The sequence below is a fragment of the Bufo bufo genome, assembly GCF_905171765.1.
Source record: "Bufo bufo chromosome 8 unlocalized genomic scaffold, aBufBuf1.1 SUPER_8_unloc_1, whole genome shotgun sequence".
In the NCBI taxonomy this organism is placed as follows: Eukaryota; Metazoa; Chordata; class Amphibia; order Anura; family Bufonidae; genus Bufo; species Bufo bufo.
The window spans coordinates 24,084-46,709 of record NW_024400009.1 but is presented as its reverse complement, the minus strand read 5'-3'; the positions used below and the strand labels follow the sequence as shown (position 1 = coordinate 46,709).

The following is a 22,626-nucleotide window of genomic DNA, read 5'->3' as shown; positions in this document are numbered from 1 at the left end:
ATTCTCCGGGTCAGTACGATTACAGTGATACCACATTTATATAGTTTTATGGGTTTTGTTTTTACAGTGTTCCCTATGAGATAAAACTGACCTGTTCTCTTCATTCTCCGGTCAGTACGATTACAGTGATACCACATTTATATAGTTTTATAGGTTTTGTATTTACAGCTTTCCCTATGAGATAAAACTGACCTGTTCCCTCATTCTCTGGGTCAGTACGATTACAGTGATACCACATTTATATAGTTTTATGGGTTTTGTTTTTACAGTGTTCCCTATGAGATAAAACTGACCTGTTCTCTTCATTCTCCGGGTCAGTACGATTACAGTGATACCATATTTATATAGTTTTATGGGTTTGTTTTTACAGCGTTCCCTATGAGATAAAACTGACCTGTTCCCTTCATTCTCCGGTCAGTACGATTACAGTGATACCACATTTATATAGTTTTATGGGTTTTGTTTTTACAGCGTTCCCTATGAGATAAAACTGACCTGTTCTCTTCATTCTCCGGTCAGTACGATTACAGTGATACCACATTTATATAGTTTTATAGGTTTTGTATTTACAGCGTTCCCTATGAGATAAAACTGACCTGTTCTCTTCATTCTCCGGGTCAGTACGATTACAGCGATACCACATTTATATAGTTTTATGGGTTTTGTATTTACAGCGTTCCCTATGAGATAAAACTGTCCTGTTCCCTTCATTCTCCAGGTCAGTACGATTATAGTGATACCACATTTATATTGTTTTATGGGTTTTGTTTTTACAGCGTTCCCTATGAGATAAAACTGTCCTGTTCTCTTCATTCTCCAGGTCAGTACGATTACAGTGATACCACATTTATATAGTTTTATGGGTTTTGTTTTTACAGCGTTCCCTATGAGATAAAACTGACCTGTTCTCTTCATTCTCCGGGTCAGTACGATTACAGTGATACCACATTTATATAGTTTTATGGGTTTTGTTTTTACAGCGTTCCCTATGAGATAAAACTGTCCTGTTCCCTTCATTCTCCGGGTCAGTACGATTACAGTGATACCACATTTATATAGTTTTATGGGTTTTGTTTTTACAGCGTTCTCTATGAGATAAAACTGACCTGTTCCCTTCATTCTCCAGGTCAGTACGATTATAGTGATACCACATTTATATAGTTTTATGGGTTTTGTTTTTACGGCGTTCCCTATGAGATAAAACTGACCTGTTCCCTTCATTCTCCGGTCAGTACGATTACAGAGATACCACATTTATATAGTTTTATGGGTTTTGTATTTACAGCGTTCCCTATGAGATAAAACTGACCTGTTCTCTTCATTCTCCGGTCAGTACGATTACAGTGATACCACATTTATATAGTTTTATGGGTTTTGTATTTACAGCGTTCTCTATGAGATAAAACTGACCTGTTTCCTTCATTCTCCGGTCAGTACGATTACAGTGATACCACATTTATATAGTTTTATGGGTTTTGTATTTACAGCGTTCCCTATGAGATAAAACTGACCTGTTCTCTTCATTCTCCGGTCAGTACAATTACAGTGATACCACATTTATATAGTTTTATGGGTTTTGTTTTTACAACGTTCCCTATGAGATAAAACTGTCCTGTTCTCTTCATTCTCTGGGTCAGTACGATTACAGTGATACCACATTTATATTGTTTTATGGGTTTTGTTTTTACAGCGTTCCCTATGAGATAAAACTGACCTGTTCTCTTCATTCTCCGGGTCAGTACGATTACAGTGATACCACATTTATATAGTTTTATGGGTTTTGTTTTTACAGTGTTCCCTATGAGATAAAACTGACCTGTTCTCTTCATTCTCCGGTCAGTACGATTATAGTGATACCACATTTATATTGTTTTATGGGTTTTGTTTTTACAGCGTTCCCTATGAGATAAAACTGTCCTGTTCCCTTCATTCTCCGGGTCAGTACGATTACAGTGATACCACATTTATATAGTTTTATGGGTTTTGTTTTTACAGCGTTCTCTATGAGATAAAACTGACCTGTTCCCTTCATTCTCCAGGTCAGTACGATTATAGTGATACCACATTTATATAGTTTTATGGGTTTTGTATTTACAGCGTTCTCTATGAGATAAAACTGACCTGTTTCCTTCATTCTCCGGGTCAGTACGATTACAGTGATACCACATTTATATAGTTTTATGGGTTTTGTATTTACAGCGTTCCCTATGAGATAAAACTGACCTGTTCTCTTCATTCTCCGGGTCAGTACGATTACAGAGATACCACATTTATATAGTTTTATGGGTTTTAATACTGCCATATTCTGACCCCCTATACCTTTTTTTTTACTAGCTATGCGTTCAGATCTGTGTGAGCGCTCATTTTTTGCGGGGCGATCTGTACTTTTAAGTGATACTATTTTGAAGTGTGTGTGACTTTTGATCACTTTCTATAAAAAAAATAATTGGGGGAATTGAAGTGACAAAATGTCGAATTGGCTGTTTTTAGTAATTTATTCTGTTAAATCATTTGTCGTATGGGATTAATATTCTTATATTTTAATAGTATGGGCTTTTTCGCACGCGACAGTTCCTATTATGTGTACTTTTTTTTTGAGTATTTTTATTTTGACTTTGGTGAAAGGAAGGGGATTTAAACTTCTATTTAGTTTCCTTTTCCCCCCCTATGTAGCCATCATTGAGCACTTCATTTTCAGTATAACAGTGCACTGCTGCCACCTAGTGGCCTGGATTGGTACACGTCTGCTCAAGGCCTCAGGCTATTAGTGCAGTGTAACAGGTTCCCCGATCTCAGTTGGGGAATGCAGGAGCACGCGGTCACATTTGACCACGGTTCCTGAGGGCTGAAATGTATGTGATTGGACTTATGGCCGATCACATACAGTACAGACCAAAAGTTTGGACACACCTTCTCATTCAAAGAGTTTTCTTTATTTTCATGACTATGAAGGCATCAAAACTATGAATTAACACATGTGGAATTATATACATAACAAATAAGTGTGAAACAACTGAAAATATGTCATATTCTAGGTTCTTCAAAGTAGCCACCTTTTGCTTTGATTACTGCTTTGCACACTCTTGGCATTCTCTTGATGAGCTCCAAGAGGTAGTCCCCTGAAATGGTTTTCACTTCACAGGTGTGCCCTGTCAGGTTTAATAAGTGGGATTTCTTGCCTTATAAATGGGGTTGGGACCATCAGTGGCGTTGAGGAGAAGTCAGGTGGATACACAGCTGATAGTCCTACTGAATAGACTGTTAGAATTTGTATTATGGCAAGAAAAAAGCAGCTAAGTAAAGAAAAACGAGTGGCCATCATTACTTTAAGAAATGAAGGTCAGTCAGTCAGCCGAAAAATTGGGAAAACTTTGAAAGTAAGGGCTATTTGACCATGAAGGAGAGTGATGGGGTGCTGCGCCAGATGACCTGACCTCCACAGTCACCGGACCTGAACCCAATCGAGATGGTTTGGGGTGAGCTGGACCGCAGAGTGAAGGCAAAAGGGCCAACAAGTGCTAAGCATCTCTGGGAACTCCTTCAAGACTGTTGGAAGACCATTTCAGGGGACTACCTCTTGAAGCTCATCAAGAGAATGCCAAGAGTGTGCAAAGCAGTAATCAAAGCAAAAGGTGGCTACTTTGAAGAACCTAGAATACGACATATTTTCAGTTGTTTCACACTTGTTTGTTATGTATATAATTCCACATGTGTTAATTCATAGTTTTGATGCCTTCATAGTCATGAAAATAAAGAAAACTCTTTGAATGAGAAGGTGTCTCCAAACTTTTGGTCTGTACTGTACATGTGCCCATGTGCCGCAGGTCTTGGAGGTTGCGGTGTTTGCTGCACACACAAGCAGGCGCCAAGTTTAAAGATGAGATTTCTGCTGTACATATACATCGGAGGTGGTGAAGAGGGTTAAGGGATAATAAATTAGACGGAAATTAAAGACAGGCTTTGCCAATACTACTGTTTTGTTTTTTACTCCAAAAAAAGGCGTGCTTTATAAATGTGCCCCAGTTTCATCACTGAAGTGTTTTTCATGCCACCAGTAAAGCCCGATACATAGAGGCTAAATAATCCAACAAAATAACCTCCCTAAAAACATAACCTTTATTATAACAAATCAAAAAACAAATAGTAATTAAAATCCACTCAGTCTAATAGAACAGACCCTGAGCAGGGAACTGGTGATGGGGGGACCCTAACCCTAAATGTGCCCCAGTCAATATGAAAGCAACCAACCAAATACGATTTAAGCTGATTTATTAAAGGGGTTGTCGTATCCCCTTCTTCCGAGTAGTGTAGACAAGTAGCGGTCGGGTTTATTGCAGTGCATACTGTGGTGTAACGTAATGTGAATTTGAAAGATTTGAGAACAAATAAGCTTATGCAGGCTAAGTGATTAAATATACAATAACACAAGCAAATCACATACAGAATAATAGTAAATTAAATGGACATCACTAGCCTAAATATGCAATATGTCATAGCACATGGATGACACCTCAGGGTGTACAAGAAATTGGGCAAATCAATACTCACATCCTACCTAGAATGTCTTCAGTGAAGTGACAATTAATTGTTAGTGCAGACCTCAGTTATTCCCATCAGCCCCTCCTCCAGTGTGCAGCACCCATGTCTCTGAGATCACTCAAAAGTGTGTTCTTATCAGCACAATGGAGGATGGGTACTACATTACAAGGCACATCATTACACAGAATGGTAATAATAGAAGGGAACGCAATTAAAGGGACAGAACCAATCAGTACTTAAAAATACCCTTACAATACAACTGTGGGTACATTTTTGCATTCATATTGGTTTGCTCAGTAGTTAGGTCTCCACTGTGTTGCACAGGTAAGTAGTTAGGGTTGTGGTTGTCTAATTAGGAGAAGCTAAAAAGCCAGTGTTGAGGCAGCTTGGTCCGAACCAAAGTTTGGGAGCGAACAAGTGTTTGTTCTCAAGTGCGGGACTTTAGGAAGAGCCTAAATTAAAGGGGTTTTCTGAGACTTTAATACTGATGAGCTGTCCACAGGCTAGGTCATCAGTATCTGATCAGTGGGGGTCTGACACCCGGGACCCCCGCCTCTCAGCTTGCAGTATCTCTGCAGCCTTCTCCGTGCTCGCCAAGCCTTTTGCCGTACACTGTACAGCGGCTGTGCTTTGTATCGCACTCAGACCCGTTCTCTTCTGAGAGCGTCACTGCCTTCTCAAACAGCTGAGCGGCGGGGTTCCCGGGTGTCGGAGCCCCACCAATCAGATACTGTTGACCTATCCAGAGGACAGCTTATCAGTATTAAAGTTTTGGAAGACCACTTTAAAGCTAGTTTCCAACAGCAGCCTGCTTGAGATGTCTGGATCCGCCATTGCCGGCCCCATTAACTAGAACCTAGAAAATACAGTGAGAATCAGCCGGACTAGGACGACAGCGTGCAGCGTCTTCAGGCAGTGGCGGATCCAGACCTCTCCGGCAGGCAGACAAAATGGCCACAAGCAGAGGTCACAGTAACGCCTGTACAAATGTCAGACGCATTTTACTCCCCTCAGCCTGGCCCCTCTCCTGAGAAGCTCTGCCCCTCATCAGGAGCAGCTCCAGACTAAACAGCACATTATGTGTACAGGACTTGTACAGTGGGCCATGTGGTAGAGCTGTGTGTGTGAAATGGGCCATGTAGCAGAGCTCTGTGTATGCAGTGGGCCATGTTGCAGAGCTGTGTGTGTGCATTGAGCCATGTTGCAGAGCTGTGTGTGCATTGAGCCATGTTGCAGAGCTGTGTATGTAATGGGCATGTAGCAGGGCTGTGTGTGTGTGTATGTAATGGGCATGTAGCAGGGCTGTGTGTGTGTGTATGTAATGGGCATGTAGCAGGGCTGTGTGTGTGTAATGGGCATGTAGCAGGGCTGTGTGTGTGTAATGGGCATGTAGCAGGGCTGTGTGTGTGTAATGGGCATGTAGCAGGGCTGTGTGTGTGTAATGGGCATGTAGCAGGACTGTGTGTGTGTGTAATGGGCATGTAGCAGGGCTGTGTGTGTGTGTGTATGTAATGGGCATGTAGCAGGGCTGTGTGTGTGTGTATGTAATGGGCATGTAGCAGGGCTGTGTGTGTGTAATGGGCATGTAGCAGGGCTGTGTGTGTGTAATGGGCATGTAGCAGGACTGTGTGTGTGTGTAATGGGCATGTAGCAGGGCTGTGTGTGTGTGTGTATGTAATGGGCATGTAGCAGGGCTGTGTGTGTGTGTATGTAATGGGCATGTAGCAGGGCTGTGTGTGTGTAATGGGCATGTAGCAGGGCTGTGTGTGTGTATGTAATGGGCATGTAGCAGGGCTGTGTGTGTGTAATGGGCATGTAGCAGGACTGTGTGTGTGTGTAATGGGCATGTAGCAGGGCTGTGTGTGTGTAATGGGCATGTAGCAGGGCTGTGTGTGTGTGTGTGTGTGTGTAATGGGCATGTAGCAGGGCTGTGTGTGTGTAATGGGCATGTAGCAGGGCTGTGTGTGTGTGTGTGTGTGTGTGTGTGTGTAATGGGCATGTAACAGGGCTGTGTGTGTGTGTGTGTAATGGGCATGTAACAGGGCTGTGTGTGTGTGTAATGGGCATGTAGCAGGGCTGTGTGTGTGTGTAATGGGCATGTAGCAGGGCTGTGTGTGTGTGTATGTAATGGGCATGTAACAGGGCTGTGTGTGTGTGTGTAATGGGCATGTAGCAGGGCTATGTGTGTATGTAATGGGCATGTAGCAGGGCTATGTGTGTGTAATGGGCATGTAGCAGGGCTGTGTGTGTGTAATGGGCATGTAGCAGGGCTGTGTGTGTGTAATGGGCATGTAGCAGGGCTGTGTGTGTGTATGTAATGGGCATGTAGCAGGGCTGTGTGTGTAATGGTCATGTAGCAGGGCTGTGTGTGTATGTAATGGGCATGTAGCAGGGCTGTGTGTGTAATGGTCATGTAGCAGGGCTGTGTGTGTGTAATGGGCATGTAGCAGGGCTGTGTGTGTGTAATGGTCATGTAGCAGGGCTGTGTGTGTGTGTAATGGGCATGTAGCAGGGCTGTGTGTGTGATGGGCATGTAGTAGAGCTGTGTATATGCTCGGTATCAGGGTGGATTTGATTTAAATCACTAGTCAGTAAGGCTCGATTTAAATCCTAGTTTTCTACATAAAGACTAATTCTTGATGGTATAAGTTATAATATGCAAGTCGATGAAGATTTTTAGAATAACAACTTTTCATATTAGTTTGATTAGGTTGATTGTTTGTAGAAGTTAGTCCTCTTTCACACGGGGCGAGATTTCCGCGCGGGTGCAATGCGTGACGTGAACGCATTGCACCCGCACTGAATCCGGACCCATTCATTTCTATGGGGCTGTGCACACGAGCGGTGATTTTCACGCATCACTTGTGCGTTGCGTGAAAATCGCAGCATGCTCTATATTGTGCGTTTTCCATGCAACGCAGACCCCATAGAAGTGAATGGGGCTGCGTGAAAATCGCAAGCATCCGCAAGCAAGTGCGGATGCGGTGCGATTTTCCTGCATGGTTGCTAGGATGAAAGTCTATTCACTGTTTTATTTTCCCTTATAACAACATGGTTACAAGGGAAAATAATAGCATTCTTAATACAGAATGTTTAGTAGAAGGTCAATTGAGGGTTAAAAAAATCAACTCACCTCCTCCTCTTGATCGCGTAGTTGCCGATCTCTTCTTACTTCTTTAATCATGAGCTGCCGGCTAAAGGACCTGTGGTGACGTCACATCACATGGTCCATCACCGTGCTGATGGACCATGTGATTGGACCATGTGATGAGCTCAGTGACGTCACCACAGGTCCTTTGACAGGTCCTGAAGAAAGAACAGGAGACCGGCAGCTACGCGATCAATTGGAGGAGGTGAGTTAATTTAATAAAAAAAATGTAACCCTCAATTGACCTTGTACTAAGCATTCTGTATTAGAGAATGCTATTCTTTTCCCTTATAACCACGCTCATCTGCAAGGGGCCTGTTCATGTTATAACATTTCTGCTGTGAAGAAGAGGCCTGTGATCTCTGCTGAGTCAAATTCAGTTTTGAAAACTGCAAAAGTAAACCAAGCCTCTGTGATAATATCTTGTAGAAACGGCCCAATAATCTTACAGAAACCTCTGGAGGAGCCGGACATCGTGAGTGGATTCATGGAATTACACACATACAACCTTATTCTACAGAATTCAAAAACACATCTTTATTTCATGATGGCAGAACCTTTGGATGGTAATATATTTTCCTCAAAAAGCATTTTATATAAAAAAAATCAGATTTAAATAAAAAAAAATCTGATAAAAAAATAATAATAAATCATAGATTTTTATCCACCCTGCTCGGTATGCAGCAGAGCTTCATGTTGAGCTTTGTCAGGCTACTTTCACACTAGCGTTCGGGGCTCCGCTTGTCAGCTCCATTTGAAGGCTCTCACAAGCGGCCCCGAACGGATCCGTCCGGCCCTAATGCATTCTGAGTGGACGCGGATCCGCTCAGAATGCATCAGTCTGGCGGCGTTCAGCCTCCGCTCAGCGAGCAGCTTGCAGCGTTCGGGTGTCCGCCTGGCCGTGCGGAGGCGAGCGGATCCGTCCAGACGTACAATGTAAGTCAATGGGGACGGATCCGTTTGAAGATGACACCATATGGCTCAATTTCAAACGGATCCGTCCCCCATTGACTTTCAATGTAAAGCAACTTTTAGACTTAGATTTTTTTCTGAAATATAATGCAGACGTTCTGAACGGATCCCAACGTTTGCATTATAGGAGCGGATCCGTCTGAGTGTGAAAGTAGCCTTAGTGGTACGGTGGCTGCTGATTTGTCCGTTTTGTTGGGCTGCCGGGCGGTTTGCTGCGCCCCTTTCTGGAGGAGGCCTTTACGATACCGCTTGTGGAGCGGCGGCAGCCTCTTGTCAGGCTACTTTCATACCAGCGTTTATCTGGATCCGGCAGGGTTCTTTACTGATAATACAACCGTCTGCATCTGTTATGGACGGATCCGGTTGTATTATCTATAACAATGGAGGACGGATCCGTTTTCTTTTGTGTCATAGAAAACGGATCCGTCCCCAGTGACTTGCATTGTGGCGTCTTGCTCCGCATTCCAGGATGGAAAGGGTTAGGGTTAGGGTGGGGTGACTGGGCAGTGTGGGCACTGGGGTGGGGTGACTGGGCAGTGTGGGCACTAGGGTGGGGTGACTGGGCAGTTACAGCCAAATAACTACAGAACAGTCTCGGTGCAGCTGTTTATGGCTCTGTTATGGGTGCACTACATTCGAAATCATCACATGGGGCAACTGCATATGTGGGCGCTGTGTGTGGCAGCGTTAGGTGGGCGCTGTGTATGGCAGCGTTAGGTGGGCGCTGTGTATGGCAGCGTTAGGTGGGCGCTGTGTATGGCAGCGTTAGGTGGGCGCTGTGTATGGCAGCGTTAGGTGGGCGCTGTGTATGGCAGCGTTAGGTGGGCGCTGTGTATGGCAGCGTTAGTTGGGCGCTGTGTATGGCAGCGTTAGGTGGGCGCTGTGTATGGCAGCGTTAGGTGGGCGCTGTGTATGGCAGCGTTAGGTGGGCGCTGTGTATGGCAGCGTTAGGTGGGCGCTGTGTGTGGCAGCGTTAGGTGGGCGCTGTGTGTGGCAGCGTTAGGTGGGCGCTGTGTATGGCAGCTTTAGTTGGGCGCTGTGTATGGCAGCGTTAGGTGGGCGCTGTGTGTGGCAGCGTTAGGTGGGCGCTGTGTATGGCAGCGTTAGGTGGGCGCTGTGTATGGCAGCTTTAGTTGGGCGCTGTGTATGGCAGCGTTAGGTGGGCGCTGTGTGTGGCAACGTTAGGTGGGCGCTGTGTATGGCAGCGTTAGGTGGGCGCTGTGTATGGCAGCGTTAGGTGGGCGCTGTGTGTGGCAGCGTTAGGTGGGCGCTGTGTATGGCAGAGTTAGGTGGGCGCTGTGTATGGCAGAGTTAGGTGGGCGCTGTGTATGGCAGAGTTAGGTGGGCGCTGTGTGTGGCAGCGTTAGGTGGGCGCTGTGTATGGCAGCGTTAGGTGGGCGCTGTGTATGGCAGTGTTAGGTGGGCGCTGTGTGTGGCAGTGTTAGGTGGGCGCTGTGTGTGGCAGCGTTAGGTGGGCGCTGTGTATGGCAGCGTTAGGTGGGCGCTGTGTATGGCAGCGTTAGGTGGGCGCTGTGTGTGGCAGCGTTAGGTGGGCGCTGTGTGTGGCAGCGTTAGGTGGGCGCTGTGTATGGCAGAGTTAGGTGGGCGCTGTGTATGGCAGTGTTAGGTGGGCGCTGTGTGTGGCAGCGTTAGGTGGGCGCTGTGTATGGCAGAGTTAGGTGGGCGCTGTGTGTGGCAGCGTTAGGTGGGCGCTGTGTATGGCAGCGTTAGGTGGGCGCTGTGTATGGCAGCGTTAGGTGGGCGCTGTGTATGGCAGAGTTAGGTGGGCGCTGTGTATGGCAGCGTTAGGTGGGCGCTGTGTATGGCAGAGTTAGGTGGGCGCTGTGTGTGGCAGCGTTAGGTGGGCGCTGTGTATGGCAGAGTTAGGTGGGCGCTGTGTGTGGCAGCGTTAGGTGGGCGCTGTGTATGGCAGCGTTAGGTGGGCGCTGTGTATGGCAGCGTTAGGTGGGCGCTGTGTGTGGCAGTGTTAGGTGGGCGCTGTGTGTGGCAGCGTTAGGTGGGCGCTGTGTGTGGCAGCGTTAGGTGGGCGCTGTGTATGGCAGCGTTAGGTGGGCGCTGTGTATGGCAGAGTTAGGTGGGCGCTGTGTATGGCAGCGTTAGGTGGGCGCTGTGTATGGCAGCGTTAGGTGGGCGCTGTGTGTGGCAGCGTTAGGTGGGCGCTGTGTGTGGCAGCGTTAGGTGGGCGCTGTGTGTGGCAGCGTTAGGTGGGCGCTGTGTGTGGCAGCGTTAGGTGGGCGCTGTGTGTGGCAGCGTTAGGTGGGCGCTGTGTATGGCAGCGTTAGGTGGGCGCTGTGTATGGCAGCGTTAGGTGGGCGCTGTGTATGGCAGCGTTAGGTGGGCGCTGTGTGTGGCAGCGTTAGGTGGGCGCTGTGTGTGGCAGCGTTAGGTGGGCGCTGTGTATGGCAGCGTTAGGTGGGCGCTGTGTATGGCAGCGTTAGGTGGGCGCTGTGTATGGCAGCGTTAGGTGGGCGCTGTGTGTGGCAGCGTTAGGTGGGCGCTGTGTGTGGCAGCATTATGGTGGCACTTATCTTATGTTTAGTGTATGACGTTGGATGAATGTATCATTGTCTACATTTGCTCGTTCTTCACAAAAGACGCTGTAGGCCACTGGACGATCTGTCCTAAAAGACAGCCCCAACTGGTCAGCAGTCCCTACCAGAGGTCGCGCTCTTGCCCCCGGAGGAGGACGACGGAGGTTGCAGATACTTAATACATAGTCTGCACTTTATTCATCTGCGTTTGGAGCCTTTGTCACCGATTCTGTCAAGAGGACCGGACAAAAAATCCCAGCACTTTTTTCTCTGGTAAAAAGACAGGATCCCGAACGGAAACTGAACAAACTCCATCATAGTCGGCGGAGTCTGGAAATTAATAAATAAAGATAGACTCCTCCTTCCGCAAAGTACGTAGGACAAAAAAATGTATTATAAACCCAAAATAGATATAAAACACATAACAATTCATAAAAATGAAAAATTAGCATGATCCGATATTGCAGACAATAATAATACCAAATTCATATATTCATAAGATAGTGTCCCCAAAATATCAGTTAATATCGTAGCTTATAAGGTTCTAAGTCCTGATAGACTTGACTATTGGGGAGTATTCGGTCACCAGGCGGAACTTTCTCCCCAACAATTAGTAGCGGAGAGACTCGACTGCCCACTTGATGGCCAGGCACTCTTTCTCCACTATACTGTACTGGGTCTCGGCTGGGATGAGCTTGCGGCTTAGGAAGACAACGGGATGCTCCTCCCCGTTGACTTCCTGAGACAGTACAGCATCAATGCCTACTTCGGAGGGATCCGTTTGTACCACGAACTCCCTCTTGAAGTCGGGCGTCACCAAAACCCACACAGGGCCGACTTCAAAGCGGCAAAAGCCTCTTCCGCCCGATCATTACAGCAAACCATCACTGATTTTCGTCCCTTCAAGAGCCCTGTCAAGGGTGCGGCTAGAGTAGCAAAGTGGGGAACAAACCCCATGTAATAGCCCACCATTCCCAGGAATGACTTTACTTGCCTCGTGGTGACAGGTCAGGGCCAATTCCGTATCGCCTCGATTTTGTTCACTTAGGGTTTGATGACTCCGCGCCCAATGACATACCCCAGGTACTTAGTCTCTTCTAACCCTATCGCACATTTCTTTTGGTTAGCGATCAGTCCAGCTTTCCGAAGGGAGTCCACTACAGCCTGCACTTTGGGTAGGTGACTTTCCCAGTCGGTACTGTGGATGACAATATCGTCCAGGTAAGCCGAAGCATATGGACGAAGCACAATGTCCATTAGTCGCTGAAAAGTGTGGGGGGGGGGGTGCCATGCAGACCAAAGGGTAAGACCTTATATTGATACAGCCCCTCAGGCGTGATGAAGGCAGTTTTCTCCTTGGCAGCCTCCGTTAGGGGCACCTGCCAGTACCCTTTCATGAGGTCCAAAACAGAAAAATACTGGGCTTGTCCTAACCTCTCGATGAGCTCATCCACCTGGGGCATGGGATACGCATCAAATTTGGAAACCTTGTTAAGTTTTCTAAAGTAGTTACAAAACGACAACGTCCCGTCCGGCTTGGGTATCAATACTATAGGACTGGCCCACTCACTTTTTGACTCTTCAATGACGTCTATCTGCAACATTAGCTGCACCTCCTCCGATATGGCTTGTCACCGAGCCTCGGGTACCCAGTATGGTTTACCTGGACTTTTGCCTGAGGCTCAGTGACAATGTCATGCTGGATTATGGAATTGCATCCAGGGAGGTCCGAGAACACATCCGTGTTCCGACTAATGAACTCCCTGGCCTCCTGAGCCTGTTTAGAGGAGAGGCTGTCAGAAACTTTTACTGTGGCAGCCGCCTCTCTTGCATCAGACAGAGGGTCCAGTACCTCTTCTCCTAGAAAACCCGGCCACGGGCTGTCTTCTGTACAGGTTTCCCTATCTTTCCACAGTTTGAGTAAATTCACATAGAAAACCTGCTCCGGCTTTCGCCGCCCTGGCTGGTGTACCTTGTAGTTTTCATCTCCAATTTCCTCGAGTACCTTGTAGGGCCCCTACCATCTAGCCAGGAACTTACTGTCCACGGTCGGCACCAGAACCAAAACACGATCACCCGAGTTAAAGATCCGGACCAGACGTGTTGTTCCCACGCCTCTTTGGCCACGCCCAAGAGACAGTGAGGGTGTCTGCCGTATAGCAGTTGAAGGGCGAGAACCCAGTAGAGGCCTGGGGTACCTCTCGCACTGCGAACATGAGATAGGGCAGAAGGAGGTCCTAGTAATTCCCATCTTTAGACACTACCCTTTTCAACATATTTTTTAATGTTTGGTTAAACCTTTCTACCAGATCGTCCGTTTGCGGATGGTAAACGGACGTCCTTAGTTGTTTTATGTGCAGCAACTTACAGAGTTCCCTCATCACCTTGGACATGAAAGGGGTCCCTTGGTCGGTCAGAACCTCTTTAGGTAGTCCTACTCGGCAAAACATCTCAATTAACTCCTTAGCTATGAGTTTGGCCGAGGTATGTCGCAGTGGCACCTCCTCCGGGTACCGAGTGGCGTAGTCTAGAATGACTAAGATGTGTTGATGCCCTCTGGCGGACTTCGGTCCTGGGCTAACGAGGTCCATAGCTATTCGGTCAAACGTTACTTTGATAATCGGGAGAGGCACTAGGGGACTACGGAAATGTGGCTGGGGGCTAGTTATCTGGCAGGTTGGGCAAGACTTGCAAAACTCTTCCACTTCTTTGAATATGCTGGGCCAGTAAATCCGCTGTAGAATACGATCCTGAGTTTTCTGCAGCCCCAGGTGACCCCGAGAACGTGTTGGTGGGCTAGATCTAACACAAGCTTGCGATAAGCCTTGGGGACCACCAACTGTTCAGTAGGCTCACCCCGTAGTTTGTTTACCTTATACAACATATCCTGATGAACCACAAAACGGGGAAACACCGACTCTGCCCCAGGTTGTTGTGGTTCACCATCTACTATTAACACATTTTCCCAGGCTCGGGATAGGGTTGGGTCCTGACGTTGAGCGGTACCAAAATTATCCCCGGAGACATTGAGGTCTGCCAATTCAGGACCCGGCGGCAAGTCCTCCACGTCTCCCACCATCACACTTAGCAGGTTGTCTCCCCCTCTTCCACTGAAGTGGCGGTCACCCCTACCGCTGGGCCTTCGGTCTCAGGTTCCCAGGGTTCTGGAAGGATAGAATTTCTCCAGAATACAGTGTATATAGAATTACCAGCAGAGACTACAGGAAGGATAGAATTGCTCCAAAATACATACAGTGTATATAGAATTACCAGCGGAGACTACAGGATGGCTAGAGAAGCTCCTGAATACATACAGTGTATATAGAATTATGAGACTACAAGATGGCTAGAAATGCTCCAGAATACATACAGTGTATATAGAATTACCAGCAGAGACTACAGGAAGGATAGAAATGCTCCAGAATACATACAGTGTATATGGAATTACCAACAGAGACTACAGGAAGGATAGAAATGCTCCAGAATACATACAGTGTATATAGAATTACCAGCAGAGACTACAGGAAGGATAGAAATGCTCCAGAATACATACAGTGTATATAGAATTATGAGACTACAGGATGGCTAGAAATGCTCCAGAATACATACAGTGTATATAGAATTATGAGACTACAGGAAGGATAGAAATGCTCCAGAATACAGTGTATAGAATTATGAGACTAGAGGAAGGATAGAAATGCTCCAGAATACAGTGTATATAGAATTATGAGACTACGGGAAGGATAGAAATGCTCCAGAATACATACAGTGTATATAGAATTACCAGCAGAGACTACAGGAAGGATAGAATTGCTCCAGAATACATACAGTGTATATAGAATTACCAGCAGAGACTACAGGAAGGATAGAATTGCTCCAGAATACATACAGTGTATATAGAATTACCAGCGGAGACTACAGGAAGGATAGAAATGCTCCAGAATACAGTGTATATAGAATTACCAGCGGAGACTACGGGGAGGATAGAAATGCTCCAGAATACAGTGTATATAGAATTACCAGCGGAGACTACAGGATGGCTAGAAATGCTCCAGAATACATACAGTGTATATAGAATTACCAGCAGAGACTACAGGAAGGATAGAAATGCTCCAGAATACAGTGTATATAGAATTACCAACAGAGACTACAGGAAGGATAGAAATGCTCCAGAATACATACAGTGTATATAGAATTACCAACAGAGACTACAGGAAGGATAGAAATGCTCCAGAATACATACAGTGTATATAGAATTATGAGACTACAGGAAGGATAGAATTGCTCCAGAATACAGTGTATAGAATTATGAGACTACAGGAAGGATAGAAATGCTCCAGAATACATACAGTGTATATAGAATTACCAGCAGAGACTACAGGAAGGATAGAATTGCTCCAGAATACATACAGTGTATATAGAATTACCAGCGGAGACTACAGGATGGCTAGAAATGGTCCAGAATACAGTGTATATAGAATTACCAGCGGTTAGTACAGGAAGCATAGATTTGCTCCAGAATACATATAGTGTATATAGAATTATCAGCAGGGACTACAAGATGGATAGAAATGCTCCAGAATACAGTGTATATAGAATTACCAGCAGAGACTACAGGAAGGATAGAATTGCTCCAGAATACAGTGTATATAGAATTACCAGCGGAGACTACAGGAAGGATAGAAATGCTCCAGAATACAGTGTATAGAATTACCAGCAGAGACTACAGGAAGGATAGAATTGCTCCAGAATACATACGGTGTATATAGAATTATGAGACTACAGGATGGCTAGAAATGCTCCAGAATACACACAGTGTATATAGAATTACCAACAGACACTACAGGAAGGATAGAAATGCTCCAGAATACATACAGTGTATATAGAATTACCAGCAGAGACTACAGGAAGGATAGAATTGCTCCAGAATACATACAGTGTATATAGAATTACCAGCAGAGACTACAGGAAGGATAGAATTGCTCCAGAATACAGTGTATATAGAATTACCAGCGGAGACTACAGGAAGGATAGAAATGCTCCAGAATACAGTGTATATAGAATTACCAGCGGAGACTACAGGAAGGATAGAATTGCTCCAGAATACATACAGTGTATATAGAATTACCAGCAGAGACTACAGGAAGGATATAATTGCTCCAGAATACATACAGTGTATATAGAATTACCAGCGGAGACTACAGGATGGCTAGAAATGGTCCAGAATACAGTGTATATAGAATTACCAGCGGTTAGTACAGGAAGCATAGATTTGCTCCAGAATACATATAGTGTATATAGAATTATCAGCAGGGACTACAAGATGGATAGAAATGCTCCAGAATACAGTGTATATAGAATTACCAGCAGAGACTACAGGAAGGATAGAATTGCTCCAGAATACAGTGTATATAGAATTACCAGCGGAGACTACAGGAAGGATAGAAATGCTCCAGAATACAGTGTATATAGAATTACCAGCGGAGACTACAGGAAGGATAGAATTGCTCCAGAATACATACAGTGTATATAGAATTACCAGCAGAGACTACAGGAAGGATAGAATTGCTCCAGAATACAGTGTATATAGAATTACCAGCGGAGACTACAGGGAGGATAGAAATGCTCCAGAATACATACGGTGTATATAGAATTATCAGCGGTTAGTAAAGGAAGCATAAAATTGCTCCAGAATACATACAGTGTATATAGAATTACCAGCAGAGACTACAGGAAGGATAGAATTGCTCCAGAATACAGTGTATATAGAATTACCAGCGGAGACTACAGGAAGGATAGAATTGCTCCAGAATACATACAGTGTATATAGAATTACCAGCAGAGACTACAGGAAGGATAGAAATGCTCCAGAATACATACAGTGTATATAGAATTACCAGCGGAGACTACAGGAAGGATAGAAATGCTCCAGAATACATACGGTGTATATAGAATTATGAGACTACAGGAAGGATAGAAATGCTCCAGAATACAGTGTATATAGAATTATGAGACTACAGGAAGGATAGAATTGCTCCAGAATACAGTGTATATAGAATTACCAGCGGAGACTACAGGAAGGATAGAAATGCTCCAGAATACATACAGTGTATATAGAATTATGAGACTACAGGAAGGATAGAAATGCTCCAGAATACAGTGTATAGAATTATGAGACTAGAGGAAGGATAGAAATGCTCCAGAATACAGTGTATATAGAATTATGAGACTACGGGAAGGATAGAAATGCTCCAGAATACAGTGTATATAGAATTATGAGACTACAGGAAGGATAGAATTGCTCCAGAATACAGTGTATATAGAATTACCAGCGGAGACTACAGGAAGGATAGAATTGCTCCAGAATACATACAGTGTATATAGAATTATGAGACTACAGGAAGGATAGAAATGCTCCAGAATACAGTGTATATAGAATTACCAGCGGAGACTACAGGAAGGATAGAATTGCTCCAGAATACAGTGTATAGAATTATGAGACTACAGGAATGATAGAAATGCTCCAGAATACAGTGTATATAGAATTACCAGCGGAGACTACAGGAAGGATAGAAATGCTCCAGAATACATAGTGTATATAGAATTATGAGACTACAGGAAGGATAGAAATGCTCCAGAATACATACAGTGTATATAGAATTACCAGCGGAGACTACAGGAAGGATAGAATTGCTCCAGAATACAGTGTATAGAATTATGAGACTACAGGAAGGATAGAAATGCTCCAGAATACAGTGTATATAGAATTACCAGCGGAGACTACAGGAAGGATAGAAATGCTCCAGAATACATACAGTGTATATAGAATTATGAGACTACAGGAAGGATAGAAATGCTCCAGAATACATAGTGTATATAGAATTATGAGACTACAGGAAGGATAGAAATGCTCCAGAATACATACAGTGTATATAGAATTACCAGCGGAGACTACAGGAAGGATAGAAATGCTCCAGAATACAGTGTATAGAATTATGAGACTACAGGAAGGATAGAAATGCTCCAGAATACAGTGTATAGAATTATGAGACTACAGGAAGTATAGAAATGCTCCAGAATACAGTGTATAGAATTATGAGACTACAGGAAGGATAGAAATGCTCCAGAATACAGTGTATATAGAATTACCAGCGGAGACTACAGGAAGGATAGAAATGCTCCTGAATACATACAGTGTATATAGAATTACCAGCAGAGACTACAGGAAGGATATAATTGCTCCAGAATACAGTGTATATAGAATTATGAGACTACAGGAAGGATAGAAATGCTCCAGAATACATACAGTGTATATAGAATTATGAGACTACAGGATGGCTAGAAATGCTCCAGAATACATACAGTGTATATAGAATTATGAGACTACAGGAAGGATAGAAATGCTCCAGAATACATACAGTGTATATAGAATTATGAGACTACAGGAAGGATAGAAATGCTCCAGAATACAGTGTATAGAATTATGAGACTACAGGAAGGATAGAAATGCTCCAGAATACAGTGTATATAGAATTATGAGACTACGGGAAGGATAGAATTGCTCCAGAATACAGTGTATATAGAATTACCAGCGGAGACTACAGGAAGGATAGAATTGCTCCAGAATACATACAGTGTATATAGAATTATGAGACTACAGGAAGGATAGAAATGCTCCAGAATACAGTGTATATAGAATTACCAGCGGAGACTACAGGAAGGATAGAAATGCTCCAGAATACATACAGTGTATATAGAATTACCAGCAGAGACTACAGGAAGGATAGAAATGCTCCAGAATACATAGTGTATATAGAATTACCTGCGGAGACTACAGGAAGGATATAATTGCTCCAGAATACAGTGTATATAGAATTATGAGACTACAGGAAGGATAGAAATGCTCCAGAATACATACAGTGTATATAGAATTATGAGACTACAGGAAGGATAGAAATGCTCCAGAATACATACAGTGTATATCGAATTACCAGCAGAGACTACAGGAAGGATAGAAATGCTCCAGAATACATAGTGTATATAGAATTACCAGCGGAGACTACAGGAAGGATAGAAATGCTCCAGAATACATAGTGTATATAGAATTATGAGACTACAGGAAGGATAGAAATGCTCCAGAATACATACAGTGTATATAGAATTATGAGACTACAGGAAGGATAGAAATGCTCCAGAATACATACAGTGTATATAGAATTACCAGCAGAGACTACAGGAAGGATAGAAATGCTCCAGAATACATAGTGTATATAGAATTACCAGCGGAGACTACAGGAAGGATAGAAATGCTCCAGAATACATACAGTGTATATAGAATTATGAGACTACAGGAAGGATAGAAATGCTCCAGAATACATACAGTGTATATAGAATTATGAGACTACAGGATGGCTAGAAATGCTCCAGAATACATACAGTGTATATAGAATTACCAGCAGAGACTACAGGAAGGATAGAATTGCTCCAGAATACAGTGTATATAGAATTATGAGACTACAGGAAGGATAGAAATGCTCCAGAATACATACAGTGTATATAGAATTATGAGACTACAGGAAGGATAGAATTGCTCCAGAATACATACAGTGTATATAGAATTATGAGACTACAGGAAGGATAGAAATGCTCCAGAATACATACAGTGTATATAGAATTACCAGCGGAGACTACAGGAAGGATAGAAATGCTCCAGAATACAGTGTATATAGAATTACCAGCAGAGACTACAGGAAGGATAGAAATGCTCCAGAATACAGTGTATAGAATTATGAGACTACAGGATGGCTAGAAATGCTCCAGAATACATACAGTGTATATAGAATTAGGAGACTACAGGAAGGATAGAATTGCTCCAGAATACATACAGTGTATATAGAATTATGAGACTACAGGAAGGATAGAAATGCTCCAGAATACATACAGTGTATATAGAATTACCAGCAGAGACTACAGGAAGGATAGAAATGCTCCAGAATACATACAGTGTATATAGAATTACCAGCAGAGACTACAGGAAGGATAGAATTGCTCCAGAATACATACAGTGTATATAGAATTACCAGCGGAGACTACAGGAAGGATATAATTGCTCCAGAATACAGTGTATATAGAATTATGAGACTACGGGAAGGATAGAAATGCTCCAGAATACAGTGTATATAGAATTACCAACAGAGACTACAGGAAGGATAGAATTGCTCCAGAATACATACAGTGTATATAGAATTATGAGACTACAGGAAGGATAGAAATGCTCCAGAATACATACAGTGTATATAGAATTACCAGCAGAGACTACAGGAAGGATAGAAATGCTCCAGAATACATACAGTGTATATAGAATTACCAGCGGAGACTACAGGAAGGATAGAAATGCTCCAGAATACATACAGTGTATATAGAATTACCAGCGGAGACTACAGGAAGGATATAATTGCTCCAGAATACAGTGTATATAGAATTATGAGACTACGGGAAGGATAGAAATGCTCCAGAATACAGTGTATATAGAATTACCAGCAGAGACTACAGGAAGGATAGAAATGCTCCAGAATACAGTGTATAGAATTATGAGACTACAGGATGGCTAGAAATGCTCCAGAATACATACAGTGTATATAGAATTATGAGACTACAGGAAGGATAGAAATGCTCCAGAATACATACAGTGTATATAGAATTACCAGCAGAGACTACAGGAAGGATAGAAATGCTCCAGAATACATACAGTGTATATAGAATTACCAGCAGAGACTACAGGAAGGATAGAATTGCTCCAGAATACATACAGTGTATATAGAATTACCAGCGGAGACTACAGGAAGGATATAATTGCTCCAGAATACAGTGTATATAGAATTACCAGCGGAGACTACAGGAAGGATAGAAATGCTCCAGAATACAGTGTATAGAATTATGAGACTACGGGAAGGATAGAAATGCTCCAGAATACAGTGTATATAGAATTACCAACAGAGACTACAGGAAGGATAGAATTGCTCCAGAATACATACAGTGTATATAGAATTATGAGACTACAGGAAGGATAGAAATGCTCCAGAATACATACAGTGTATATAGAATTACCAGCAGAGACTACAGGAAGGATAGAAATGCTCCAGAATACATACAGTGTATATAGAATTACCAGCGGAGACTACAGGAAGGATAGAAATGCTCCAGAATACATACAGTGTATATAGAATTACCAGCGGAGACTACAGGAAGGATAGAATTGCTCCAGAATACAGTGTATATAGAATTATGAGACTACGGGAAGGATAGAAATGCTCCAGAATACAGTGTATATAGAATTACCAACAGAGACTACAGGAAGGATAGAATTGCTCCAGAATACATACAGTGTATATAGAATTATGAGACTACAGGAAGGATAGAAATGCTCCAGAATACATACAGTGTATAGAATTAGGAGACTACAGGAAGGATAGAAATGCTCCAGAATACAGTGTATAGAATTAGGAGACTACAGGAAGGATAGAAATCATACAGAGTTGATGCTGCTGCTGTGACACGACCCCGCTTCCTTGTGTTTTGAGCAGTGCATGCTATGCTCACTGTGCAGTCGACTATCGGCTTTCCCAGCATAACCACTTTCATCTCTTTTCTCTACTCTCCTGTAGCCAGAACACTGGAGGCCATAGTGAATGCCCTCGCCATGTCTGGCGACACGGAGGAAGTGACGCGCCTCCGTAAGCCCAGATTTTCTTATGAAGAGAACCAGATTCTTATCAGAGAAGTGCGAGCCCATTATTCTATGCTGTATGGTGCGCAGAGCCGGCGCCTCAGTGTGGCAGAGAGACGCCGCGTGTGGGAGGGCATCGCTGCAAAGATCAATGCCATCACCAACTGGAAGCGAACGGCCCAGGAAGTGCAGAAGCGCTGGAATGACTTTAAGAGGCGGACCAAGGAGAAGCTGGCTCGCATCCCTCATTCCACGCAGAATGGGACAGCAGAGGATGTTCTCACAGCAGAGGAGGAAACCATCTTTGCCATCCTGGGGCCTGGGGTAGTGCCTGGGAGGGAGTCCTATGTCCATGGGACACAGCTGGGAGCTATGGGTGAGCATTAGATTGCAGATACTCCTAGTTCTCCACTCCGAGGATTTCAGGTGACCGGTCTTCCAGCTGCTGTAGTTATAGAGTCTCAGGTCAGTGACGTTATCATAGTTTACTCTTTATTATAATCCTTATCTTCTCCTCAGCGGCTTCTTGGTACTGATCTCCACCAAGTTCTGGAGACTCCAGATAAAAGTAGAGGGGGGTCTAAAGATCTAATGGTCACTCAGGCATGTCCATGCACCTTACAGTTAGGCTTCAGTCTTATTCTCAGGTTCACTTTGTTCAGTTATTATGATGGCCTTCAACAGATGCA

At 44.0% G+C, this 22,626-nt stretch overlaps 1 protein-coding gene across 1 annotated transcript in view; it reads left to right on the top strand.

The window, feature by feature from the left end:
- LOC120982976 (Myb related transcription factor, partner of profilin) overlaps positions 1 to 22,421 on the top strand; it is a 57,804-nt gene extending 35,383 nt beyond the window's left edge. The window contains exon 2 of the mRNA XM_040413081.1: positions 21,876 to 22,421. Coding sequence (XP_040269015.1) covers positions 21,911 to 22,324 — 414 coding nt within the window. The 5' untranslated portion in view covers positions 21,876 to 21,910 and the 3' untranslated portion in view covers positions 22,325 to 22,421. The remainder of the gene's footprint in view (positions 1 to 21,875) is intronic.
- The last annotated feature ends 205 nt before the right edge of the window (positions 22,422 to 22,626 follow it).